At 43.0% G+C, this 21761-nt stretch overlaps 1 protein-coding gene and 1 long non-coding RNA gene across 5 annotated transcripts in view; one reads left to right on the forward strand and one right to left on the reverse strand.

The window, feature by feature from the left end:
* Window positions 1–4846: 4846 nt before the first annotated feature.
* On the reverse strand, window positions 4847–7648 carry LOC113464900 (uncharacterized). The gene is made up of 2 exons (XR_003389762.1): window positions 7367–7648; window positions 4847–7288 (listed from the first exon to the last, which is right to left on the reverse strand). It is a non-coding gene; the product is annotated as an uncharacterized LOC113464900 (long non-coding RNA).
* A 57-nt stretch (window positions 7649–7705) lies between these two features.
* Window positions 7706–21761, forward strand: part of LOC108629721 (transcription factor HIVEP3-like) — a 15456-nt gene continuing 1400 nt past the window's right edge. The window contains exons 1-7 of one of the 4 annotated variants that reach the window (XM_018032556.2): window positions 7706–9103; window positions 15898–16391; window positions 16798–19456; window positions 19544–19664; window positions 19766–20770; window positions 20908–21100; window positions 21491–21739. In XM_018032556.2, the coding sequence (XP_017888045.1) occupies window positions 9094–9103; window positions 15898–16391; window positions 16798–19456; window positions 19544–19664; window positions 19766–20770; window positions 20908–21100; window positions 21491–21739 (4731 nt within the window). In that variant the 5' untranslated portion in view covers window positions 7706–9093. Of the gene's footprint in view, window positions 9104–11638; window positions 12916–15897; window positions 16392–16797; window positions 19457–19543; window positions 19665–19765; window positions 20771–20907; window positions 21101–21490; window positions 21740–21761 lie in introns of those variants that run through there. The other 3 variants (XM_026817501.1, XM_018032554.2, XM_018032555.2) reach the window with 3 other exon arrangements.

The following is a 21761-nucleotide window of genomic DNA, read 5'->3' on the forward strand; positions in this document are numbered from 1 at the left end:
TATCTGTTAAGAAAATCTAGAAATACTTGGTTATTCCATATGATTATTTCTAATTGATTCACTCTCATAATTTATCGCATGCGCCTCGCATGTGAATAAGTTTCCTTATTTTGTTTTCAACAATGATAAACAGATGTCGAGAGAAATTTCGTAGAATAATCGGAAACAGGACGACGATTTGCTTTCTCCGTTTCGTTCTTTTTTTTTCTTTTTCTGGTAGGCGTCATCCGAAGCTCGATGCGTCGTGATTTGTCGATTCCGGGAAAAGATTCCACGATGCTATAACTTCGTTTAGTGACATAGTCCGTTTAGGAATGTCGTTAATTCTCTCCTCTCGGGATAGACGGAGATAGACGAAGGTCGCTACCGTTTCCTGCATGATCGAAAATGGGTGGGTGTCGTCGATTACACGTGATCGCATATACATACACAAACCGTTAGCTATTCATTTATTCCACCGCATCGTGCAACAACCGATTGCAAACTCTCTGATTGAGAGTCTTTTCTAAGGAAGGAAACGTGGTAGAAAAGAATGCAGTTACGTAGGCGTCAAGCCCCTCTACCTCTCTCTCTGCCTCTGTCTCTCTTCGTCTATTCCATTTATCTTAATCATTTTCACAATGATTCTCTTACGTTAGTAAAAGACCCTCAGGCATTCTGCTGTTGAAACGTGAGAAGTAATATGCACTTACGCATCCATTTAGTGTGTCTCATACTAAAATAGTGAATAATCCTTTTTTTATGATCGATAATTCGGAATGTCTTACGTCATTTATAATTGAAAATACTAAAACATTAAAATAAACGAGATTTAAAAAAAATATAGCAAATTGTGGTGGATTCACAGTATTGGGATTAAATTGGACAATTCGAAAGTGTTTGTATCGCGAAAGGTGAATTAGATATACGAGAACCCGTTGATCGAGAAAAATTGTATCGTGTTTCATTCATCTACCTTTCGTCATTCATGCCAAATGTTGCGGTACAATGAACCAACACATGTTTTCATTGCGTATACGTCCGATTTAATATTTGCAACCGCTTCCATTATACATATGACGTACTTTTAGAACGTTTGGCAGCCATACAGGTGTTACACGTTGTGTCACAACGAAACGCGAGTATTTAGAGGATTCTCTATTTCGATATACGTCGGTATCAATTATTGCAGTTAGAACTAACAGCGATGCGAGGCGAACATCGGTTCGCGTATTCAAACCGAATTATCCTCTATTTCGTGGAATCCTAGTGAACGTTTGGGAAATTCCGATTTGCGGTATTCGGCATAAAACCAATGGATTTCCCATGAGTGTTACGTAAAATAAAATAAAATGATAGGAAGACGAGTGCTACTTGTTACAGTTTGTAAACAGTTCCCGGAGCTTGGTCCGAAGAGGCTTCCTGATCGCTTATTTCAGTTACTCGTTTCTCTCGCGGCTCGCAAGGCCTTTTGTTGCCCACAGGGAGCTCGAAGCTCGTCACAAATAATTATTTTGGCCGGTACCCAGATTCGCGATTCCACTCACGCGTCACCCAGAGAAATCCTGTCCTCGGGATCTATTTTAACCCATCCGACCTATAGTTATCGATTAATCATTGCTCGTAATCGAAAAGAATGACCGTTTGAACTTTCACAGAGTCCAACGTGAAATTGTATCTTCGGAAATATAGAAGTATGCGTATCAATAATTATTTAGGGACGGTACAATCGTGACATCGTATTCCTGTTCATTGACGTTCTTCCAATCGTCGATATTTCTATCTGATATTTAAATTGATCAACGGTTAAACGAGACGGGAAACTGTAAAAATGTATAGGAAAGCATTTCTTGTCCGGATAGAGACAAAACAAATGCCGGGTTCGCATTCCGGGCAAGGTAGTTACTGGACAAGTCTGCTGTACACGATAGTAAATTAAGTAGAACGCATAACTCCAGTTAACCGGGGTTCGGTCGGCTCGTAAAACTCTAGGACCCGTTTTCCTTCGGTTTGGCCGATGCGAATAATCGATAATGCCGCCTTTATCTAGCCGTAATCGCGATTAAAATAACTTCTCGTCGAGCGAAATTCCTCTCGCGGCTGTCGAACTAACATTCCTATACCCACTTTCTAAGTACCTGCAATATAATAAATCATTTCGGTCTCTCGCGAATAGAGCTTACGGAACAGTTTCGTTTAAAGGAGTTTAAAAGTCCTTGTACAAGAACTAAATACAAAGTCAGTCAATAAGAATCGGATACAATAACTAATTTGAATTATATTGATTATATATTAATTATGAATTAATAATGATTTTATTAAAATATTCCGTATATAAATATTACGTGAGTTCATTGCATCATAGAAATTATTCAATGAATTTATGCCTATTTGAACTCTCAAGCTTGATAATAAATAATTTTAGATATTTTTGATAGCCTCGTTTAGGGAAAAGTTAATCGTGACATCGTATTCCTGTTCATTGACGTTCTTCCAATCGTCGATATTTCTATCTGATATTTAAATTGATCAACGGTTAAACGAGACGGGAAACTGTAAAAATGTATAGGAAAGCATTTCTTGTCCGGATAGAGACAAAACAAATGCCGGGTTCGCATTCCGGGCAAGGTAGTTACTGGACAAGTCTGCTGTACACGATAGTAAATTAAGTAGAACGCATAACTCCAGTTAACCGGGGTTCGGTCGGCTCGTAAAACTCTAGGACCCGTTTTCCTTCGGTTTGGCCGATGCGAATAATCGATAATGCCGCCTTTATCTAGCCGTAATCGCGATTAAAATAACTTCTCGTCGAGCGAAATTCCTCTCGCGGCTGTCGAACTAACATTCCTATACCCACTTTCTAAGTACCTGCAATATAATAAATCATTTCGGTCTCTCGCGAATAGAGCTTACGGAACAGTTTCGTTTAAAGGAGTTTAAAAGTCCTTGTACAAGAACTAAATACAAAGTCAGTCAATAAGAATCGGATACAATAACTAATTTGAATTATATTGATTATATATTAATTATGAATTAATAATGATTTTATTAAAATATTCCGTATATAAATATTACGTGAGTTCATTGCATCATAGAAATTATTCAATGAATTTATGCCTATTTGAACTCTCAAGCTTGATAATAAATAATTTTAGATATTTTTGATAGCCTCGTTTAGGGAAAAGTTAGGAGCTCGTGTATTATACAATTTTTGATAATTAGAGGCGATGAAGTATAGTAAATGGATGATAGCGAAAATAACTGGAATTGAATGGTGTACTCCTATAAAGGGAAACGGAGTCGGAGTAATAAAAGTTGGTCAGAAAGTTAAGTGAAGAAGTATTGAGGGCCAAACTTCCACGAACAGCGTGTCCTCTCCGAGAACTTCTTTTCCTTTCTTCCCCGTCCTTTACCTGGAACCAGCTTCTTTTATTCCCTCCGACGAGGTTCCATTTCTTTCCGCTTTTTCCTCCCTTCCGTCGCCAAGGTTCGTACCTCTTTCTTTGCTTCTGTGTAAAAATATATCTTCCCCACGTATCAGATATTATAATTCAACGCGACGTACTACGAACTCTTTAATAAAACGTTGCTTCTTCATTCATGATAATCCGTCAGAGGGTTGAATAAAATAGCTATTTGATTCTTGAGACACGGTCAAAATCGACTTTAGTATCGCATTAGTCGCAACAGGTTGTAACCGTGGAGAGTTAGGTCAGTTAGGCTGTCGCACGCGTTGCGTCGATCGTAGTACGTATGTAGTACTGCATATCAGAGCTGTTAGACTGAAACGGTAATAAGACGGTATGACAGTGGCTAGGTCGCACGCCTCACGCTATATCCACCTGTTGAATCCCAATACGACACTGTTTCTTTCTTTCGAGCTATTAATTATTCAGGAACATCCAACAGATTGCTTGTCTACCGTCTAATCTCGTTGATTACTGCCAACCGTTGGCAATTTCATACTCGCTATAATTTTAAACTAGAAAATTATTAACATGCAAAAAGATTGAATTTCTTCTTGTTTATTTATAAGATTCTCAGTCGAATACACAGTAAAATCGTTAACTATATCAACTTCTATGTTTTTAGATAATAATTGTTAATAGTTAAAGGAAGCAACAAGTTGCAGTAATTAAGTCGAACCTCTTTTAATTTGACAAATGTCAACATTCCGAGTACATAAAACTCGTCCCAGGTAAAGAGAAACAAAAGAATACTTCACTACTGTCTTCAATAAAGATAAGATCATGCAAGGCCTCGCGTCTTTGAGAGACAGTCAACAAAGGGACTGGCCGTCTCTGACGAGTCTGAGGTGGCAGGTAGTTCCCGGGAAAATCTGAACATTTTTCCGGTACCTCTTCGTTCCGATCAGAGGGGAGCTCCTGGCATCTGTGAAGCGAACCGGTGCTTTGCGTGTCGAGAGCAGGTAGAGAAAAAAGGAAAAAAGGGTCTTTTCTTCTCCGATCGTGTAATTTACGATTCCTCGACCTGTTCGAGTTCCTGGTCCCTGCTGGAGTTTAAGTTTAAAGGGACCGTGAACTTATAACGAAACACCAATAAAACAATTTCCGGATTTCTACAACTTTCATTAATTAATTATCAAACGTTTTTAAGTGTTATCAAATTCATTCAGCTTGAATCTTTTGTGGAAACTATTTCATAATATTCATAATTCTGTTGCATCAGAAGCGTGATCATTGATTAGTTCGAGCGAGCTTTTATCGTTGAACTTGGTGACAAGATATTATTAAGTCGCAAATAATATTCACTGACGAATGACTCATCGCAATTTGTCAAAATCACCTGCAAACAAAACGATAACGAAGAGGAGAGAGAGAGAGAGAGTAATTGCACACGCAATCAATCTAGATAAGTAATCGCTTTATTTTTTATTTGTAATCTACGTTGCGGCACGTACAATAGAATAGATAAATAAAAATCGTTCAATTTAGAAGTTTATCAATTTGCTAAGGTGCTGAGTGTTTGAAGTCCTTGCCAACAGAAGTATTCGCAGGTTTCTTTGTTCTCGGATTTGGTCCTATCGTCCCGGAGTTCTCGAGACAAAAAGAGTGTAAATTGCAAGGGAAAAAGGAGGATCTTGATGTTATCGATCGTATCGGTGTAAGGTCTCTCAAGGATTTCGTGGGTTCAAGCTGAAATCGGGAATTTACTTGACCCTCTCTCTTTCAACTTTCAAGCACCCGAAGTTAAAATTTGAACGGCGATTTAATTCCCTTTTCAATCTCGGTTTTTCTTTCATGATCGACATGAATGGTTTGATGCTGGAAAATATTCCAAGCTTCAATTTCACGTTTCAAATGATTTAATAATAATCTCTTTTCTTATTCACTTATCCATTTCACAAATAAAAAATTTTGACTACCTTTTGTTTATTCAGTGAATCCCGATCAAACAAATTGAATCAACTAGGTTTCACTGCAGACTGTTAATTCATTTTTCTTGCTGAATTTCAGTGTAGTGAGCAACGATCGGTATCGATAAGCGTACTTTATTTGGCAATTCCGGAGTTATCTGCGCGGTTATCTCAGAGGCGTTATCGGGTCTCTTTCCCTGTAATTGTAATTACTCAAGTGCCTCGGTATCTGCATTTATACGCAACTCTTGCCCCGGTAGTCGTCATTCTATGTACAGCGACCGAGCTACATACATATAATGACGCAAATCGGCCGAGGAAACGGCGCTCCGGCCACTGTTTTTTTGCTCGAACCGGCTCTCTCTGTTTTTCTCGGAATCCCTCGGCCGCCTCTGTGCATGTACGCGTATATCCGTATTCCGTATCGATAGCCACGGGATTAAATCGTTTAATCTGTCAGATACGAGTTCAACGATAGCCAATTTCGAATATTAATATCCAGAGGGATTTATTTTTAAACTTTGACACGCAGTGACACCATTCAAATTTGGCGTTCACTATTCGATCCGCATGAATTCACTAGTATAATTCAGTATGAAAAATCGTACCGAATTACATTCATTAATATCTAGTATTTTAGATCTTTCTATACTTATCTGGAACATTTAATGCGAGTGTCTCAGAGAGGATTTATTTATATTTTTGAACAGACTCTTTTAAAGAAATTTGTTTAAATATAGATGAACCTTAAAACGAGGGTTTCCTAATTTTATGCACACTTGATAAATGCTTGTTAATGTCAGATTCGTATAATTATAAGACGTTCTGGTTCAACGGCTTATTTTATCGGTTAGATTAACCGAAGAGGAAGATCGAATCTCGAATAACAATTTTTGTTTCCAAGGATCTGTCATAGTCCCGATTTTCATTCGTCGGTCCTGTCACTTCCGCGTCTAATTATCCTGTTAGCGAAAGAAGTGGAACGCCGTCGAACAAAAATAGGAATCGTAGGATGCTGTTTGAATATTTTACCCCGTTGCCCTGGAATAATTCCGCCCGAAGTAGCTACTGTATTATCCAATACTCTGCATCTCGCCCGATCGGAGAACTGTGGATTTTATTATGAGTCACTTTTGATCCCGAAGCTTTCTGTTATGCTCCTACCCGATCGAATGACGTGAGTCAGTCACGAAACGCAGTCGATTACCATTGGCACTGATTTAGCTCCTTGTATCGCCTGGGTTCTAAACGAAACGGACCGGAGGCGTGCTAGAATAAGAGAGGGATCTCGGACCGTGGAAACCGCAGGTGGAACGGATTCTCGAGTACACCTGCCGGTGCCCCTCTTTCAGGACTCGTCCCTCCTTCAGGGAATTCCTTCAGGTATCTGCTTGTAAACTCGGATACGTACAAATGATCTTTTAGCAATTTCGTTTAATCTCTCAAGGCCTTAAAAACCAACGCAATATCTACAGATCGGTAGATGTATTTCAAAATACGTTATACATGTGTGTGTCTGGCGTTTTGTTTCCAAGGCGTCACGGCGGCTTGCAACGATTTCAAATAACTGTACTCTTTATTCTGCTGGACGATTGCCGGTTTCGATCAGTTTCGTACGCTCTGTCACTTTCTTTATTGTAATAGCGTGTACATATTTCCTTCGGTTCGGATCGGCTCACCCGAGAAGCGGTCGCTTCGCGGAGGTCAATTCCCTGAAGGCCGTCCTTCCGGGACTGGTAGACGCGTGAGAAGAAGGTTCTATGAACGTATCTCTGCCAGATAACAGTTCAAAGCCGTTAACTTGCACAGTAGTAGATTCTACTGATTAAGAGTTATTCATCCATTATCCGAGCGATATTATGATTATGAAGTGTCGACGATTAACTCGATGAGTCCCCCCTCGATGTTGTTATTTTCATCCTCAGACTGTGACTGACCGATGCATTTTTTTAATGAGTCAGAGAAATTCATGTCCCGGATGAATGATTTTGGTAAAGGAGTGAAACTTACGATGCAAGATGAGTAAATTATGCAAACTGTTCCTGGCGCAGATGACTTTCTTGTGCAATTTGAGTATTGAGAAGGGATAAAATCGAAGGTTCGATGATAATGGGGACGACGCCGGTGTGACCCAGGCCTTAGGCTCGTCTCGAAACGGACCCCGCGCGTCCCGGACGGACGTATCCATCTCCCCACTCTGTCCGTCGATCCCTCGGGGAGTGCGCGTTCGATACACGGAATCGCCTCGTGTTTCTCGGAAGGCAGTAGACTGTCGTCAGCCACGCCAGACGGCGCACTGCTCGCTCCTCTCTCTCTTGGTCTCGCCCACACTCCGCTGGCTCACCCACGTCTCTCTCTCTCTATCCCAGTCGGAAACTCTCACGGCTGCCTACCTACCATACCAGACGCACACTCTCGGCTGGCCGTGCTGCTTACTGGCTTAGCGGGCCGCCAGTTACGCAACAATAACAACACCGTGAGGAGGTGTAGCGCGCGCGTGTGCCACCTATAGAACAGTGTACGCGACCCTGGAGCCTGGATCCAACGTCGCGCTCCGATCACTTGTTGAAGATCCGACCCCGGCAGAGAGACGGTTTAACGCTGCGAGACTCTGTGATAAACTAGTAGCGTCGACGGCTGCGGTGGTGGTGGTAGTGGTGCTGATTCAAAGTGTTGACGGAAAGTGTTGCAGGATTCAATTAGCGATCGCGAACGGGATGAATGGGATGGTCGGAAGTTGGTAACGGCAGCTGTCTCTCCTTGCAACAAGTCGAAAGGATACACTTGTTGAAGATTCGCGAGCGGATGCACGAGGCGCACGAGGAGGCTCCGATGGAACAAGCGAAATACGTCGTGGTTAGGCGCCAATGACGTCAGACGAGAGTCGGAGTCGAAGCGGATAAGTCGGAGCGGAGTCAGAATTGGTCGGAGTCGGAGTTGTTCGTTCGCCGAGCGACACCGTGTCGCCGACGCGTGTTGGTGATATTACCCGGGGGTACCGTGGTGGTGGTAGCGGTATCTGTCCACGACTGTAAGTGTTGGTGCCGTGGCAAACGCAGAGAGAGAATCGTGGTCGGACTGAAAGGAGAGGAGAACCCGTGCGGTAGCCAATTATACATTTGGTGCGTGTGTGCCGTTGGCGGGCAATGACTAACTGCTCGCTTTACAACTGTGTTAGTAGGAGATATCGTCGACGGACCCGCTCCTGCGTCGGTGTTGCCCGTCGTCTACGTCAGCACCGGTCGGACGGGATTTGCATAGCAAACAGATTGACGCGCTGGTAAGTGGATAACGAGTCGGAAAAGGATAGCAAGTATCTCGTATCTCCGTCCCGTGGCCGTCGGTGTGTGCGTGAGAAAGAAAGAAGCGAAGTGCCAAGAGACGCGGACAACGCAGGGCAAGTGCGGAGGCTTAAAATAGAAGAGTGACTTCGGGCTTGAGTGGTGCCCACGGGGAGCAGAGTGTCTCCTTTCCCAATTTTCTTCTTCTTCTTCTTCTTCTCGTTCTGTGATACGCGTGTTAGTGATACGTTGTATAGAGTGCGGAACAGGAGGATCGTCGTTCGGGAATCCCGGCGTCGTCCGCGCGTGTTTCTGTGATAAGGGTGAATCGGGAGGGTTGTTCCTGGATCTGTTAACCATGGATCGCGGATCGTATTCCTTCTGCGGAGGCTGCGAGAGGACCGAGGGCCGAGCTATGCCGATGGAGTAACAAGTGAGCGGCGAAGCGGCGTTGCCATGACGACAGGTGAACCATGAGCTCTCGGCTCTCCGCTTTGCTCTCCTTTCCACGAATCCTCTACCCGTCTCCCTCTCTCGACCGCGGAATCTCCCGTTCTTCTTTCTCTCTCGCCATCTGGAGTTTCGAGCCTGCGGAGTCTGCACTCTGTCTCTGTTCTTTCGTGGCCTCTCTGTCTCGGAATCTCCTGTCGGATCTCTCTCTTATTCGCGTCTCCGTCTCTGTCTCGTGGTCGTTTCCTCTTGGAATCTCCTATCCCTGTTCGCGCCTCTGTTCTCCGTCGAGACTTCTACTCAGCGTTACCTCTTTCTCCCGGAGTCCTGAGTTTGTCACGTTTTCTCCTGCGGAATCTCCTCTCTCGTCTCCGTCTATTTCTGTCCTTTCCTCTTGTTAAATTACCTTGTACCCTCTCGAGTCTCTTGGAATCTCCTGTTCGCATCTCTGTTCCTCTCCCTTGAACTTCTCTTTCACCGAGACTCATCCGTCCCTCTTCTTTCATCTCGGCTCCCTTCCTGTCTCTCTTTCCCTCGATTCTCGCAATCCTCGCTACCCCCCCTTCCCCCCTCCCTCGTCTCTGACCCCGTGTAGCGTAGAAGATACGGTGTGACAACAGTGTCTCGCCTCCTTTTCTCTCGAACGCCGACAGCATTTATCTACCTCTACCTGTCTCCGCTTCTCGGCCTTTCTTCTGTCTCACTCCGTTGCTCGTTTTGTTCGCGTTCCGTTTTTCTCTTTTTTCCTCAACGGTCTTCCCTCGGGTTCCCTACTACAGCCACGTGCGTACGTGTGTATCTATGCAACCGTGTACGTATGTACGAAGGAGTCGTGTCGTGTAATCGCTCGGACGAACGTTGTATAGTACGTAGCATGCTTAACGCGTAGGCCGAGCGTTATTCCAAGTACGATCGGCTATTTTCATGCTACCGAGACGGAAAGACACCTAGCTGGCCACGCTTCTTCTTGCCCGCTGCCAACCAATCCGTCTTCCCAGATTTACAAAGCAATTTCGGTACTAAAAATCTATTTCTAAACAAGAACAGATAAAACCATTCACTGTTTGAGAGATAGTTACTTCTTTCGCGTTTGGAAATTAAGAAACAAAATACTGTTACATTATTAATGTTATATTTATTGTAGATAAAATCGGTGGAAGTATTCGAAACGTCCTGCTACAGTTTTTAGTAGAATCGAATAAGTTTCTTTCATGCGTAAACGTGATAAAAGACGTCGTTTTCCAGGAGGATCGTAGCTAGCTACCAAAAGGAAAATTGAGGCTATCCGGGTTAATTCTTAAGTCAGTGGACGAGCGTCTAGAAACGCAGATCTTCTAAGAACAGATTCCGCGGATATTTATAGAATTTACTATGTAGGAGAAATGTTCCTAATTCTGTTTTGTCTCCCAAGAGGGAGAGACGATTAAACTCGGCTAAACGATGTTATTTCGCAATAAAATTGTTAATGAACGTAATTTTACAACGTAACGTTGGATCATTCATTAAACTGGTAGGAACGCGAACGAAATTCCGCGCGTACCTCCTTTTTAATTGGAGGATCTATTAGAGGAATTATCTTCAACGAGTTCGCCTAACGATTACCGATTTCCATGGATATTCCGCTTTCCATAGAAAGTAACAAACACTTCGCTGCATATTGTAGTACAGTTCTACCTCAGAAGTAGAATAAGTCAATACAGTAGAGAGTATGAATTATTTATAGACTAATAAAATCACATTTTTTTTTTATTCTGATCCTGCAATACCAAGAATGTGACGCCGGTGTGACTTAACTGTCCGTTTGATTTAAATCGTTAAATTGCGAACAGCTTTGTTCGGCGCTTTTGACGAATCAAGTCTTCAATCAAGATTCATTGGAAGCTGAGAATAAGAACGGCATGACTTAGTTTTCGGATTGAAATACGAGAAAGGAGGTGGAATCGTGTCGATTCGGTGGAAGCCGGCAAAGTTAAAAGATCGAAAGTAGTTCCCTAGGAGAAAAGCGAACGCGTTTGATCCGTTTAAGCTTATTACAAGGCCGTAACCGCCTTTACGGTATCGCTGAACGAACGAACGCGACCAACTTCCCGAAGAATTTACGGCGGACGGCGGGTCTCCCTTGGCAAATTTCGACAAATCGAATAAGTTTAACTGCCTCGTTCACCCGCCGGTTATTTTAATCGGATTCGCACCGAGTAACAACCCCATGCGTAACTGCACTTCAAAGTTGAACCTAAAATAAGAACCAAGGGGGAAATAGAACACCGCTGTTTGTTCTATATGTATATATTCTATTATGTATTCGGTTCCTTCATTCAGAGCCTCATTCTTCTTCCCTAGAGCTACTCTACTTGGCTCCCCATTTAATCATACTCATTAAGATTGAAGAATACCTAAGTACATTCATGTATTCCATTACATCTTGCACAAGCTTTTTCTCAAGCACTGTCTTCTGTTCATCTCATATTGATTTGTATTGCTTCACTAGTTTATCTTAAATTCTAAATTTACTTCACGGTAAATAAATATAAAAGTATAACAGAATCAGATAATTCATAATATGTATTTTATACTGTTTCATTCATTAATCTACAATTAGGAAATCCTATTCTCTTCGCGCGTTCATTTTGTCTGCGCGATAATGGCGAAGATAATGTTAAATGCGTGAAGAATAAAATTGAAAGGGCGGTAATAGTGCGCGAGATAGATAGTTAAAGAGAACGGGGGATTCCGTGAACACACGGCCGTGAACGGCCTAGGGCCTAGGGCACGTAGCAGCCGTAGTGGTAGACGTAGACGCACGGGGTGCGTGACCTAATCACCCGTTCACCGCTCCATCGTCGCCACGGATCCGCGCTTCGCTTCTGGTTCTCCTCGCCTCTCTCCCTTCATCTCGCTGGCTCGCGTGCTCGTAGGGATGGGAATTCCGAGGCGGTCCGAGGGGCGAGGAAAGTTGGAACACAGCTATCCGTGAGCCACGGCGAGGTGGCGGCGGGGAAACGCGGTCGGTCGGGGTTTCCTCGTGGCCTGGCGAACGCGAGCGGAGCCGAATCGAGTCGAGTCTCGGAACCGGAGACACCGAGCCAGGCTAAGTGGCCGATACGAGAGGAGAGGAGAGTGGAAACGCGTTGGCGCTTCGTCAGACCAGTTCAGAGATAGAGAGGAGAGAGGCGCTTCGCGGCGATGGCGATAGAGAGGCTCGGGGCAGGAGGGGGAAGGACGTTTCGTCAGACGACGAACGGAGCACGCGTGACTCACTTCGTTGTCGCGGGAATCTCCCGTTTCTGATCTCGATGGCAGCACTATACAATTTAATGCATGCCGAACGAGCTCCAATGGACCATATTTTTCATTAAAACTATGAGAAGCGTTCGAGATTTTTCTTATATCGTCGTGGAATTGGAATGTTCATCGTAGAGATTGTTACAAGAATCTCACGCTTACAGTAGAATCAGCTACTTCTGCCTATTATATATTGACTTATTCTACTTAAGAAAAGCGTATTTACTTAGCTATGCCAACTGTGAAGGATCTGACGCTTTTATGAAGTTTACGCTTAGTTAGTTTTATACTGACTCTTTTCATGGATTAAATACTCCCGTATATTTTATGAATGACTTATACCACTTCGTTTATCTTTCTCCAATAAAATCAAATACTACGCAAAGTATGCCTATCGTGACACAAGGGTAGATCAAATCCTTTAAAAGCATGTATATAGTATCAGTATAAATTCCGTCATAAAAGAAGTCCATCAACAATAGAAGAAAGGATGACGAATGCAACCAGTGCGTACGTGTATAGCGAGCACGCAGTGGACTATTCATGGTAATTGACCGTTTGTCGCACGAGTTATGCTTGATTTCATGGATCCATGCTATGTTGCGTTGCGTTATCTCTGCACAGCGTGTGCAACAGCCTTCGTGTGTCAACGATGATGACGTTTTTCTTATCAGCGCTATGCTAATTCTGGCTTGCGCATTATTCTGATTCTCCTCGGTTCGTCGGAATTATTAGGCTGGAATAATTATTATTGCGAGTTGAATGACTTAGACAATGAACCAGTGCTCCTATTAATGCGCGCACGCAATAATTAATCGACGATAGCCTCCTCCGTATTAACCATTACGATATTCAGTTTATCGGTCCTCGCTGTTTGTACTGACTATTTAGCAATAGTGCCGACGAGCATTATCTCGGTACCATATGGCCTCATAGTTGAGACATTGATGAGATCAAACAGAAAAACAGATAATTTCAGTACCACTCTTTTAATTGAATTACAACTTTCTTACATGTTTTATTCATAAATAAGTAATTTTATAGTCTGTTATAATTTAATTGTATTCGAAGAGATACAACTTTGTTTATAGTTTACAAGAATTGCCAGTATGAATTATTTAGCACTGCAATTCTCAGTGTAACAATTATAAATGGAACAAGAAGATAATCTCTTGCTATGCTTTATCCTTTTATAGCTCATTTATTTATAACGATGGCCTGGGTGAGGCTTTATTTAGAAACGTACCTTGCGTTATGCGCGTGGGCGTATTATTTCGATCAATCGAAAACGGAATTCTAGAAAACGCGGGAGAGACGCGAGGTAATTAAAACACAAAGCATTAAAGGCATCCTCTATAGCGAGATAATTCTCCATTGATAGCATATAGCGTGCATATGCGTGGAGGAGGATTTATAAGAATGAATGGCGTCATTGTCGTTTCATTCACTTCTCCCTCGATTTCTTGTTTCCCTCGATTCTGCGTATGTATAATAATTACGTTCACTGTACGATGACGGCAACCGGGCATTGTTTTGATGTTTCAAATAAAAATTCTCTATCTGTTTAATATGGGGCAAGTAATCGATGATTATTAATTTGAGTAAAATTTAAAAACAAACATCTTTAAAATATATTATCCTCAACTTCCGTCCTAAGATTATCACATGTTTTTAAATGCGTTTTTCTTCCTGGAATACATTAAATGGTTATGCATATATCGAACTCGGAATGTATTAGCGGTGAACTTCGAATTCCGCATACATTTTTTCTTAAATCGTGCAGAATTCTGGGAAACGAAATTTTTCTTCGATTTACAACAGCGTTTCTTGCACGATTTCAAAGCTGGAAATTTCTCAGGGCGCGCCAGCGCGTATTGCAAATCTATGCTTTGTATGGAAATGCGTCGAGTCGGATATACACTTTGTTTGCCAGTGCTATTTCAGAAAAAGGAGAGAAACGATGACAAAGAAAAAACGCGGACGCATCGCGATGTTTCGTCTTTTTCTTTTAAACACGACGCTCTCTCGCTTTGATCGTCCTTCTTGTCGAAGTTGCTTTTTGATTTCGGAATTCTTTTGCACCGCACAAGTATTTTTCCTCTTGAATATTTATTCTCGAACTGTTTGTCTTTGTGAAACCGGATTACGTGACGCAGGTGTGACGTTAATTATTAGATAATGAACAATTGAAAATTGATAGTTTTTTAGTCGTAAATCGATCGATGATCACACGCTCCTACATGCAATTTTTCCGATCGCCGATTTTAATTATTCAAGCCACGAAAGGTCAGATTCCTGTGGATTTATGCGGGAATGAAAAGAACGTTTACGAAAGCGGAAAGAGCCGGGTTCAATAGTTCAGATCACTCGGTCGCCGTTTAACTTAACGCTTTTCCTCCGATTGGATTTCCATTTATAAGTAATGAGACGTTTATACTCGTCCCCGCTCGCTCGGCCATTAAGTCTCTTCAAGAATCTATTAAGAAATTATTCAGAGTCGACTTAAAATGCCTCGCTGCTTCTTCTGAATTAATTAAGTTAGAACGTTCCAAACGCAATTACTCTACATATTTTTTCTACCTATAAATTATGCGACGTTAATGAAACTATTAAATATCCAATGAAAGGAGACACAGTCTTTTTAAATTTTCTACGCATTTGCACGATCATATAAGACAGATAATAATAATTGTACACACGGTTAGCAATACACGTAATTGAACTCCGTAACCTGATTGGAAAAAATTGCGAACGGAATGTACGATATTGATTGGACCTTGATGAGTAAAAAAAATATTTACTTACGGGTTTCCCAGAAGTTTCCTTCCAATCGCTCTATTCAGCACGTGATTCATTGCGATATTTTCGCGGTAGGAGAGATTCCCGGAACAATCTGGTCGTTTCGCGTATCGGGAAACAGTTGTGGATCTGTTTGTGAATCATACAATTAACAATATTCCTTTCTCCGCTTTGCCAGTTTACTGTAGTACACGTGGCGTGCTCGATCTCCTCGTTCGACGTGCCATATTTTCCTTATTTTCTATTGCGTCTTGCTGTTCCCTGTAGGGTTTTCATATTTATTATCCTCTTCTACTTTTATATTCAACATTCTTTAAATTAAATTTCTCTGAACTTCCACTCCTGAACGATTCTCCACGTTCATTTTTTGCATAAGTACTCTATTTTTCACGATTTCAATTCTTCCATGGAATTCGCAGTAGTGGAATCCTGGAATTAGCAGTAACTGACAAAAATAAGTTGAATACAAATACGTTTCCTTTATTCCATCCTTCACCCTGTTCATTCATTCATTCACGTTTATTTATTTCATGCATTTATTCATTCCACCGTTCATTCATTTCTATATTCATTTATTTATTTCATTTTTATCTGTTCATCCATTTATTCACTGTTTCATACATTTATTCATTCATTTATTCACAGCTTTTATACTTTTACTCACACATTTATCTATTTGTTTCACGTCAAATCACTTTCTCCAACCAGAGATATTATTCTATTTTTCAGAGACTCACACTGTGGCAATGACAGACCCACAGTTGACCAACAACAACAACAACAATAATAACAACAATAACAATAACAATAATAACAATAATAACGATGGCGAGCCGAAGTACCTGCACAAGAAATTCAAGAAAATGGCGACGACCGAGGCTAGTCCACCTAAGGTGGAGCCGAAGAAAGAGGAAACCGTGGCTCCCAACAATTCATCCCCTGACCCATCCAAGAGAAAGGATCCTATCAAGTCTATTGAAGTTCCTCCGGAATCGGGAGACGGCGAGGCGACAGGGGAGTACAGGAAGAGCTACGTGTGTCCCTACTGTAGGTTGTCGTGTGCCAAGCCCAGTGTTCTCCAAAAACACATCAGAGCGCACACGAACGAGAGGCCCTATCCTTGCGTGCCGTGTGGGTTCGCGTTCAAGACCAAGTCGAATCTTTACAAGCACTGCAGGTCGAGGGCTCACGCTCTTAAGATGGAGGGTGGCGATGCCAGCAAGGTGTGTGATCGTTCTTCATATTCTATTAGCTGTAGAATTGCATACGGTACCAGTTTCTCAGTACGTGGTCTACTTTTAAAGACCTTTTAGAGATTATATGTAATTCTGCATAAGTTTCATCATCTCCATTACAAAACATGCTTCTTTTCCGATGAGATATTAAATTCTGATTAAGATATGAATCATAACATGACGAACAATTGTATGTTTTCATTATTAATGAAGTTACATCAGCTCTGTGTGTTAATTTTAAATAACCATAACTTCGCTGGAAGTCGCTGTTTACTTATCAAATTTCATTTCTCACAAGATTCTTATTATCGTTAATTTTAATCGAGACATTTAGCATAAGACTTTGCATAATGATTTCCAAAGTATATCCAAAGAGGCGAAACGATTTTCTCAGGTGTCGGAGGACTCAGATATAAGTCTGTCAGACAGTGCGAGCAACGGGACCGGTACCCCGCCCCCTCCACCCTCTTCTACACCCACAACGTCCGTGTCCGTAGTAAAAACGGTGAAAACCGGGAAAATCTACAAGCCGAAGTTCCACACGGCGCTCCAGTGTGTGAACAACGACGTGGAAACGTCTTCCCTGTCTTCAGCGTCTTCCACAGTTAGTTCTTCCCCCTCCTCGACGACTGCCAACTCGAAACCGAACCCGGAACAGGTTCAGGAGCACATAGACAAGATTATAACCGATAACCAGGCTATCGTAGATACCGTGGATCCGCGATTGCACAAGCTGATACAGAGGCAACAGAGTTTAATAGAACAAAAACAAGCGGACCAACCTTTGAACCTCTCATCCGCGGAAGAGGGCTCGAGAAAACGATGCTACAGCGCGAGCTTCGCTCAAGAAAATAAAACGGAACGGAACAGCTCGGAAGGTTCTATAATCAAGGATCTATTGTTAAAGACGCAAAGTTCAAATCAAGAACCAACCGAGAGCGAGAGCTATCCCTGCCCTTCCTGTAATATTCCCTACTCGAGCATCGATAATCTCGAAGTCCACCGCAGGTACTACTGCGAAGGAGGCGTTGGCAGGAAGGATTATCACTTGGAAACTGATAAGAGAGAGTCCGAGTCTTCCGATTATTATAATACGCTCCAACCTCTGCCCTCGCCCGGTCCTCTTCTGGGTAACACCAGATTAGTCGACGCCTATGCCCCGCCGGTTAAGAAGCAGAGACCCGACTCCGTTCCTACTACGCTGCGATCGTTGGAAGAGCTGAGCAAGTATCCGCGGCCGAACGCTTTGCAAATGTTCGGCGGGGAAGTTAGAATACTTGACAATACCGGTGAAACGAAGACCATGAGGATAGAACCTCGTCAGAGTAATTCTCCCGAGCAGATCGTGAACAGTAAATGCGTGACTTCGGAGACGGCCTCCATAGTAGTCCGATCCGGCCTGCATTCGGGTGGGACGATGGTCCATAAGCCTCCAGGGACTCCCGCGAGCACTCCCGGCACTATACCGTTGGCCAACACCCCGAAGATGCTGGCTCCGATCATACCGAACATATCAACCCCGAGCATAGCGCCCCGGATGTCCTGTTACAGCTATCTGGACCCACTGAACCCGCTGACGAGCATCACTGCCTACAATCCGTTGACTCTGCCCCAGCAGCCGGGTATCACGAGTATCCTCCACGGCGGCAAGGTCATCCCATACGTCCCAGGAATGCCGGGACCGCATTCTCTGACCCCTTCCATAGACATATCTCCGAGAGTCACCGGTGAAACCGGATATAAAGTGATCCCGGGTTTTCCTGGATTACACATGGTCCAACAGCCTCTGGACCTGGCCAGTCCGGTTAAGAGTGCATCCGGAATGTCGGGACTAGTATCCGGTGGAGCTGCCATCATGGATCAGCCACTGGACTTGGCCAGCCCAGCGAAGGATTCGAAACTTGGATTTCGTACACCCGAGGTCTCCAAGTTGAGTACCTCGGTCGTTAAGAGTGAAGAGAAGTATAACAGGAGGCCCACGGGAGAGGTTAAAGTGGATCTGGACCGGCATATCAAGAACAGTGTGAACGTTAATAAGTATAAAAATGCAGAGAGGCGGGATTTTCCTTACGATCGGAGTCCTAAAGTCGGAAAAGTTTTCAATTATTCTAACGGAGTCGACGCATCGCCAACAGTGTCGTCGAGTTCAAATAGTAAGCTTAAATATTCACCTAAAGAGAATTTCGACAACAGGAAGAGATTGTGGGTCATGAACGAAGTGTTCAATCAGAAGGAAATGACAGCGGTAGTACCTATGGGACACAGTGATCACGCTAAATACGACTCACCACCCCCTATAGAAAATGGACGGCTTAAAACAGTGAATCTTAATGAGAACAGAAATAAATTAACACCGGAATATTACGGTACGTTCAACGGGGTAAAGAAACCGGAAGTCCCGACTTCTGTAGCACACGTAAACGCCGAAAGTTCAAAAGTAGAGGTGCCAAACAAAGTAGATGTAGTTGTGAAAGTTGACAGGCCCGAGACAAGCCCTAAAAGCAGCGAAGCTAGTAAAGAAGAGACTAATTGTAATAAGTTCTTGAGGCCAACCTCGCTGCCTTTAAAGCCGGGCACGTTTACGCCTAAGAAGCATCATGGTATCACTCCCACGGCCAACACGCTTCCCCTGATCAGTCCTGACACACCCAGGCCCAAGAAATCCTACGGACAGCTCTATTTAAATGGACACGCTTATACATATCTAGGTCTGAAATGTTCTACCAGAGTTTTTTATTGCACTCTGAACAGACCTCAGCCTATGTACGTGACGCAGCAACACGGTTTATCTATGTACTCGAATTGGAAGATTTGCAAAGAATCGCCACCGGACGTGGACATGGCGCGTTACGACTCGCGGCACAGACCGGCTAACTACACCATCGCCTGGAAGAAGCAGGAAGATATTCTGACCCATTCTTCTCAAAGACCGACTACTCCTACAAGTTCTGACAGCGGTGTGGACAGTGATATGCAAGAGAAAGCGAAGAGAGTTAAGATATTTGACGGAGGATTCGAGAGCAACGAAGATTATACTTATGTCAGAGGAAGAGGTGAATAAATTGAATTTTTATACGTACGAAATGAAGGAAATATATCTCGTAATTGGGGTTAACAATGTATTTGTATATTACGATAAGGTCGGGGTAGATACGTTTGCGAGGAATGCGGCATTCGCTGTAAAAAGCCGTCGATGTTGAAGAAACATATCAGAACACACACGGACGTAAGGCCCTATACGTGTAAACACTGTGCGTTCAGGTAAAAATTCCAACAATTTCAATCAGTTTTCTGTTATTTTTATGTCAATGTTTATTGTTCCTTTTTGTAAATAAACATTTCTGGAAAATGATTTATTACAGCTTCAAAACCAAGGGAAATCTTACGAAGCACATGAAATCGAAAGCCCACGACAAGAAATGTGTCGAGCTGGGCATCGTTCCCGTTCCTACGACTGTTTGCGACGAGAACATCGACAAGGAGGCCCTCGCTCGGCTATCCCTAGGTGGAGGCAATCCTGAAGAGTCATCAGAGGAAGAAGAGGACACCGAGGGGGAAGATGAGAGCGAGGAATCCGGAAGCGAGGAACAGGAGGCCGCTCAGAGCTTGCTGAGCCTCTCTCAGAGAAATAACAACAGATTCCCTGGACTCTTACCATCTGGAAGGCCCACTACGTATCCTTACACTCTGACTTTCCCGACCTCTTCCACGTCCTCCACCGTTTCAACAACGGTAAGCAACTCTTCCCAAGGGAGGGAGTGGAAACCGGAAGCAGAGGGTCAGATGTTACAAGCTTATCTAACCGAGAGACACGTGATGGACAGTAAAATGAAACAGCAGTATCGTGTAGGAAATACTAAAACCGAGGAGCAAAAGGAAAGAGAAATCTACTCGCGAGAACCGTCTCCGAAACCGAGAAACGTAGAACAGGAAAACGTTCCATCGACTAGTTGCGATCCTAAATTAAAAGTGATCGACAGTACGCATCGCAGTAGATCTCCTAAAGATCTCCACGTCAGATCTCCGAATAGGGAAGCGATCTTGATGCCGGACTATAGGCAGCAGCAACAAGAAGCTAGAGTTAATTACGAGATGATGTCCTTAAGTATTCACGAGCCGGCCAAGATCCACGAGGTTTCTAGGCAACAGAACATAGTGGATCGTGTCCCGGAGATGAAACATCCCGAGATCACGAAACAGAGCCGCGATATAGCCGAGAGCATAAAGCACGCGGTGGCGAGGATGAGGGACGCGGTAGTCGGTGTTCCGGGATTCAGGTCACCCTCGCCCACCGCGCCCACCGGGGCCGCGAAACCTCAGGCGGAATTCTTGCAGCCATCGAATGGACCCGCGCCTAATTACGTCAGGTTAGCGATAATTTCAATAATACATAGATTGATCATTCCAGAATACTTCATCCGTTTGAGAATATATTTTTAATCTACTTGAGTTATTTAAATTACTGTTTAATTATCACCGAAAGGACTGAATCTACTGTATATAGTTACAGTGTGACGGACGATGGTAGAGCCGTGTGCGGTATTTGTAACAAGGTGTTCAGCAAACCTAGTCAGTTACGTTTGCATATCAACATTCATTACTTCGAGAGGCCGTACCGGTGCGAGAGTTGCGCGGTCTCGTTCCGGACCAAGGGTCACTTGACCAAGCACGAACGATCTGTCTCTCATCACAACAAGGTAAACACTTCTTTTATACTAGATAAAAAATCAATTTTCTTCTAATTATTCCAATTATTATTTTAATTGGATTAACAGTAGTTTGAATTTGATAAGAAAACATACTATTAGTTGCATACAATTACATATAATTTGTACGATGAACACGTATAAATAACGGCGCTAGAAGCGGTACGACTTTAACAAGAGGAAACGACGTGATTAGAATTCTATTCAAGTTTCGAGTTAGCTTTCTTTTACTTCCTTTATCTAGTAACTCAAATAGTTTAACATCAATTAATTCAAACTCAAAGGAATATTATAACAGATTAGAAACAATTGAAATGAAAATGCATTAGGAATTTTAATTGGGAAGCGCAATTTTAATTTTTGGATAAATTAAATTTTCAGGTCAGCATGACTTCCACGTTCGGAGCCGCGACAACAAGCAATCCCAGGCCGTTCAAGTGTACGGATTGCAAGATAGCCTTCAGGATACACGGCCACTTGGCCAAGCATCTACGCAGCAAGATGCACATCATGAAGCTGGAGTGCCTGGGTAAACTGCCGTTTGGGACTTACGCGGAGATGGAGAGATCCGGTATCAATCTGAACGATATTGATACTACCGACTGTGATAATAGTCTTACTAGTCTTCAGGTGAGAGATTTGAACAATATCT

The sequence above is a fragment of the Ceratina calcarata genome, unplaced genomic scaffold, assembly GCF_001652005.2.
Source record: "Ceratina calcarata isolate Rehan_Ccalc_2016 unplaced genomic scaffold, ASM165200v1 scaffold585.2, whole genome shotgun sequence".
NCBI lineage: Eukaryota > Metazoa > Arthropoda > Insecta > Hymenoptera > Apidae > Ceratina > Ceratina calcarata.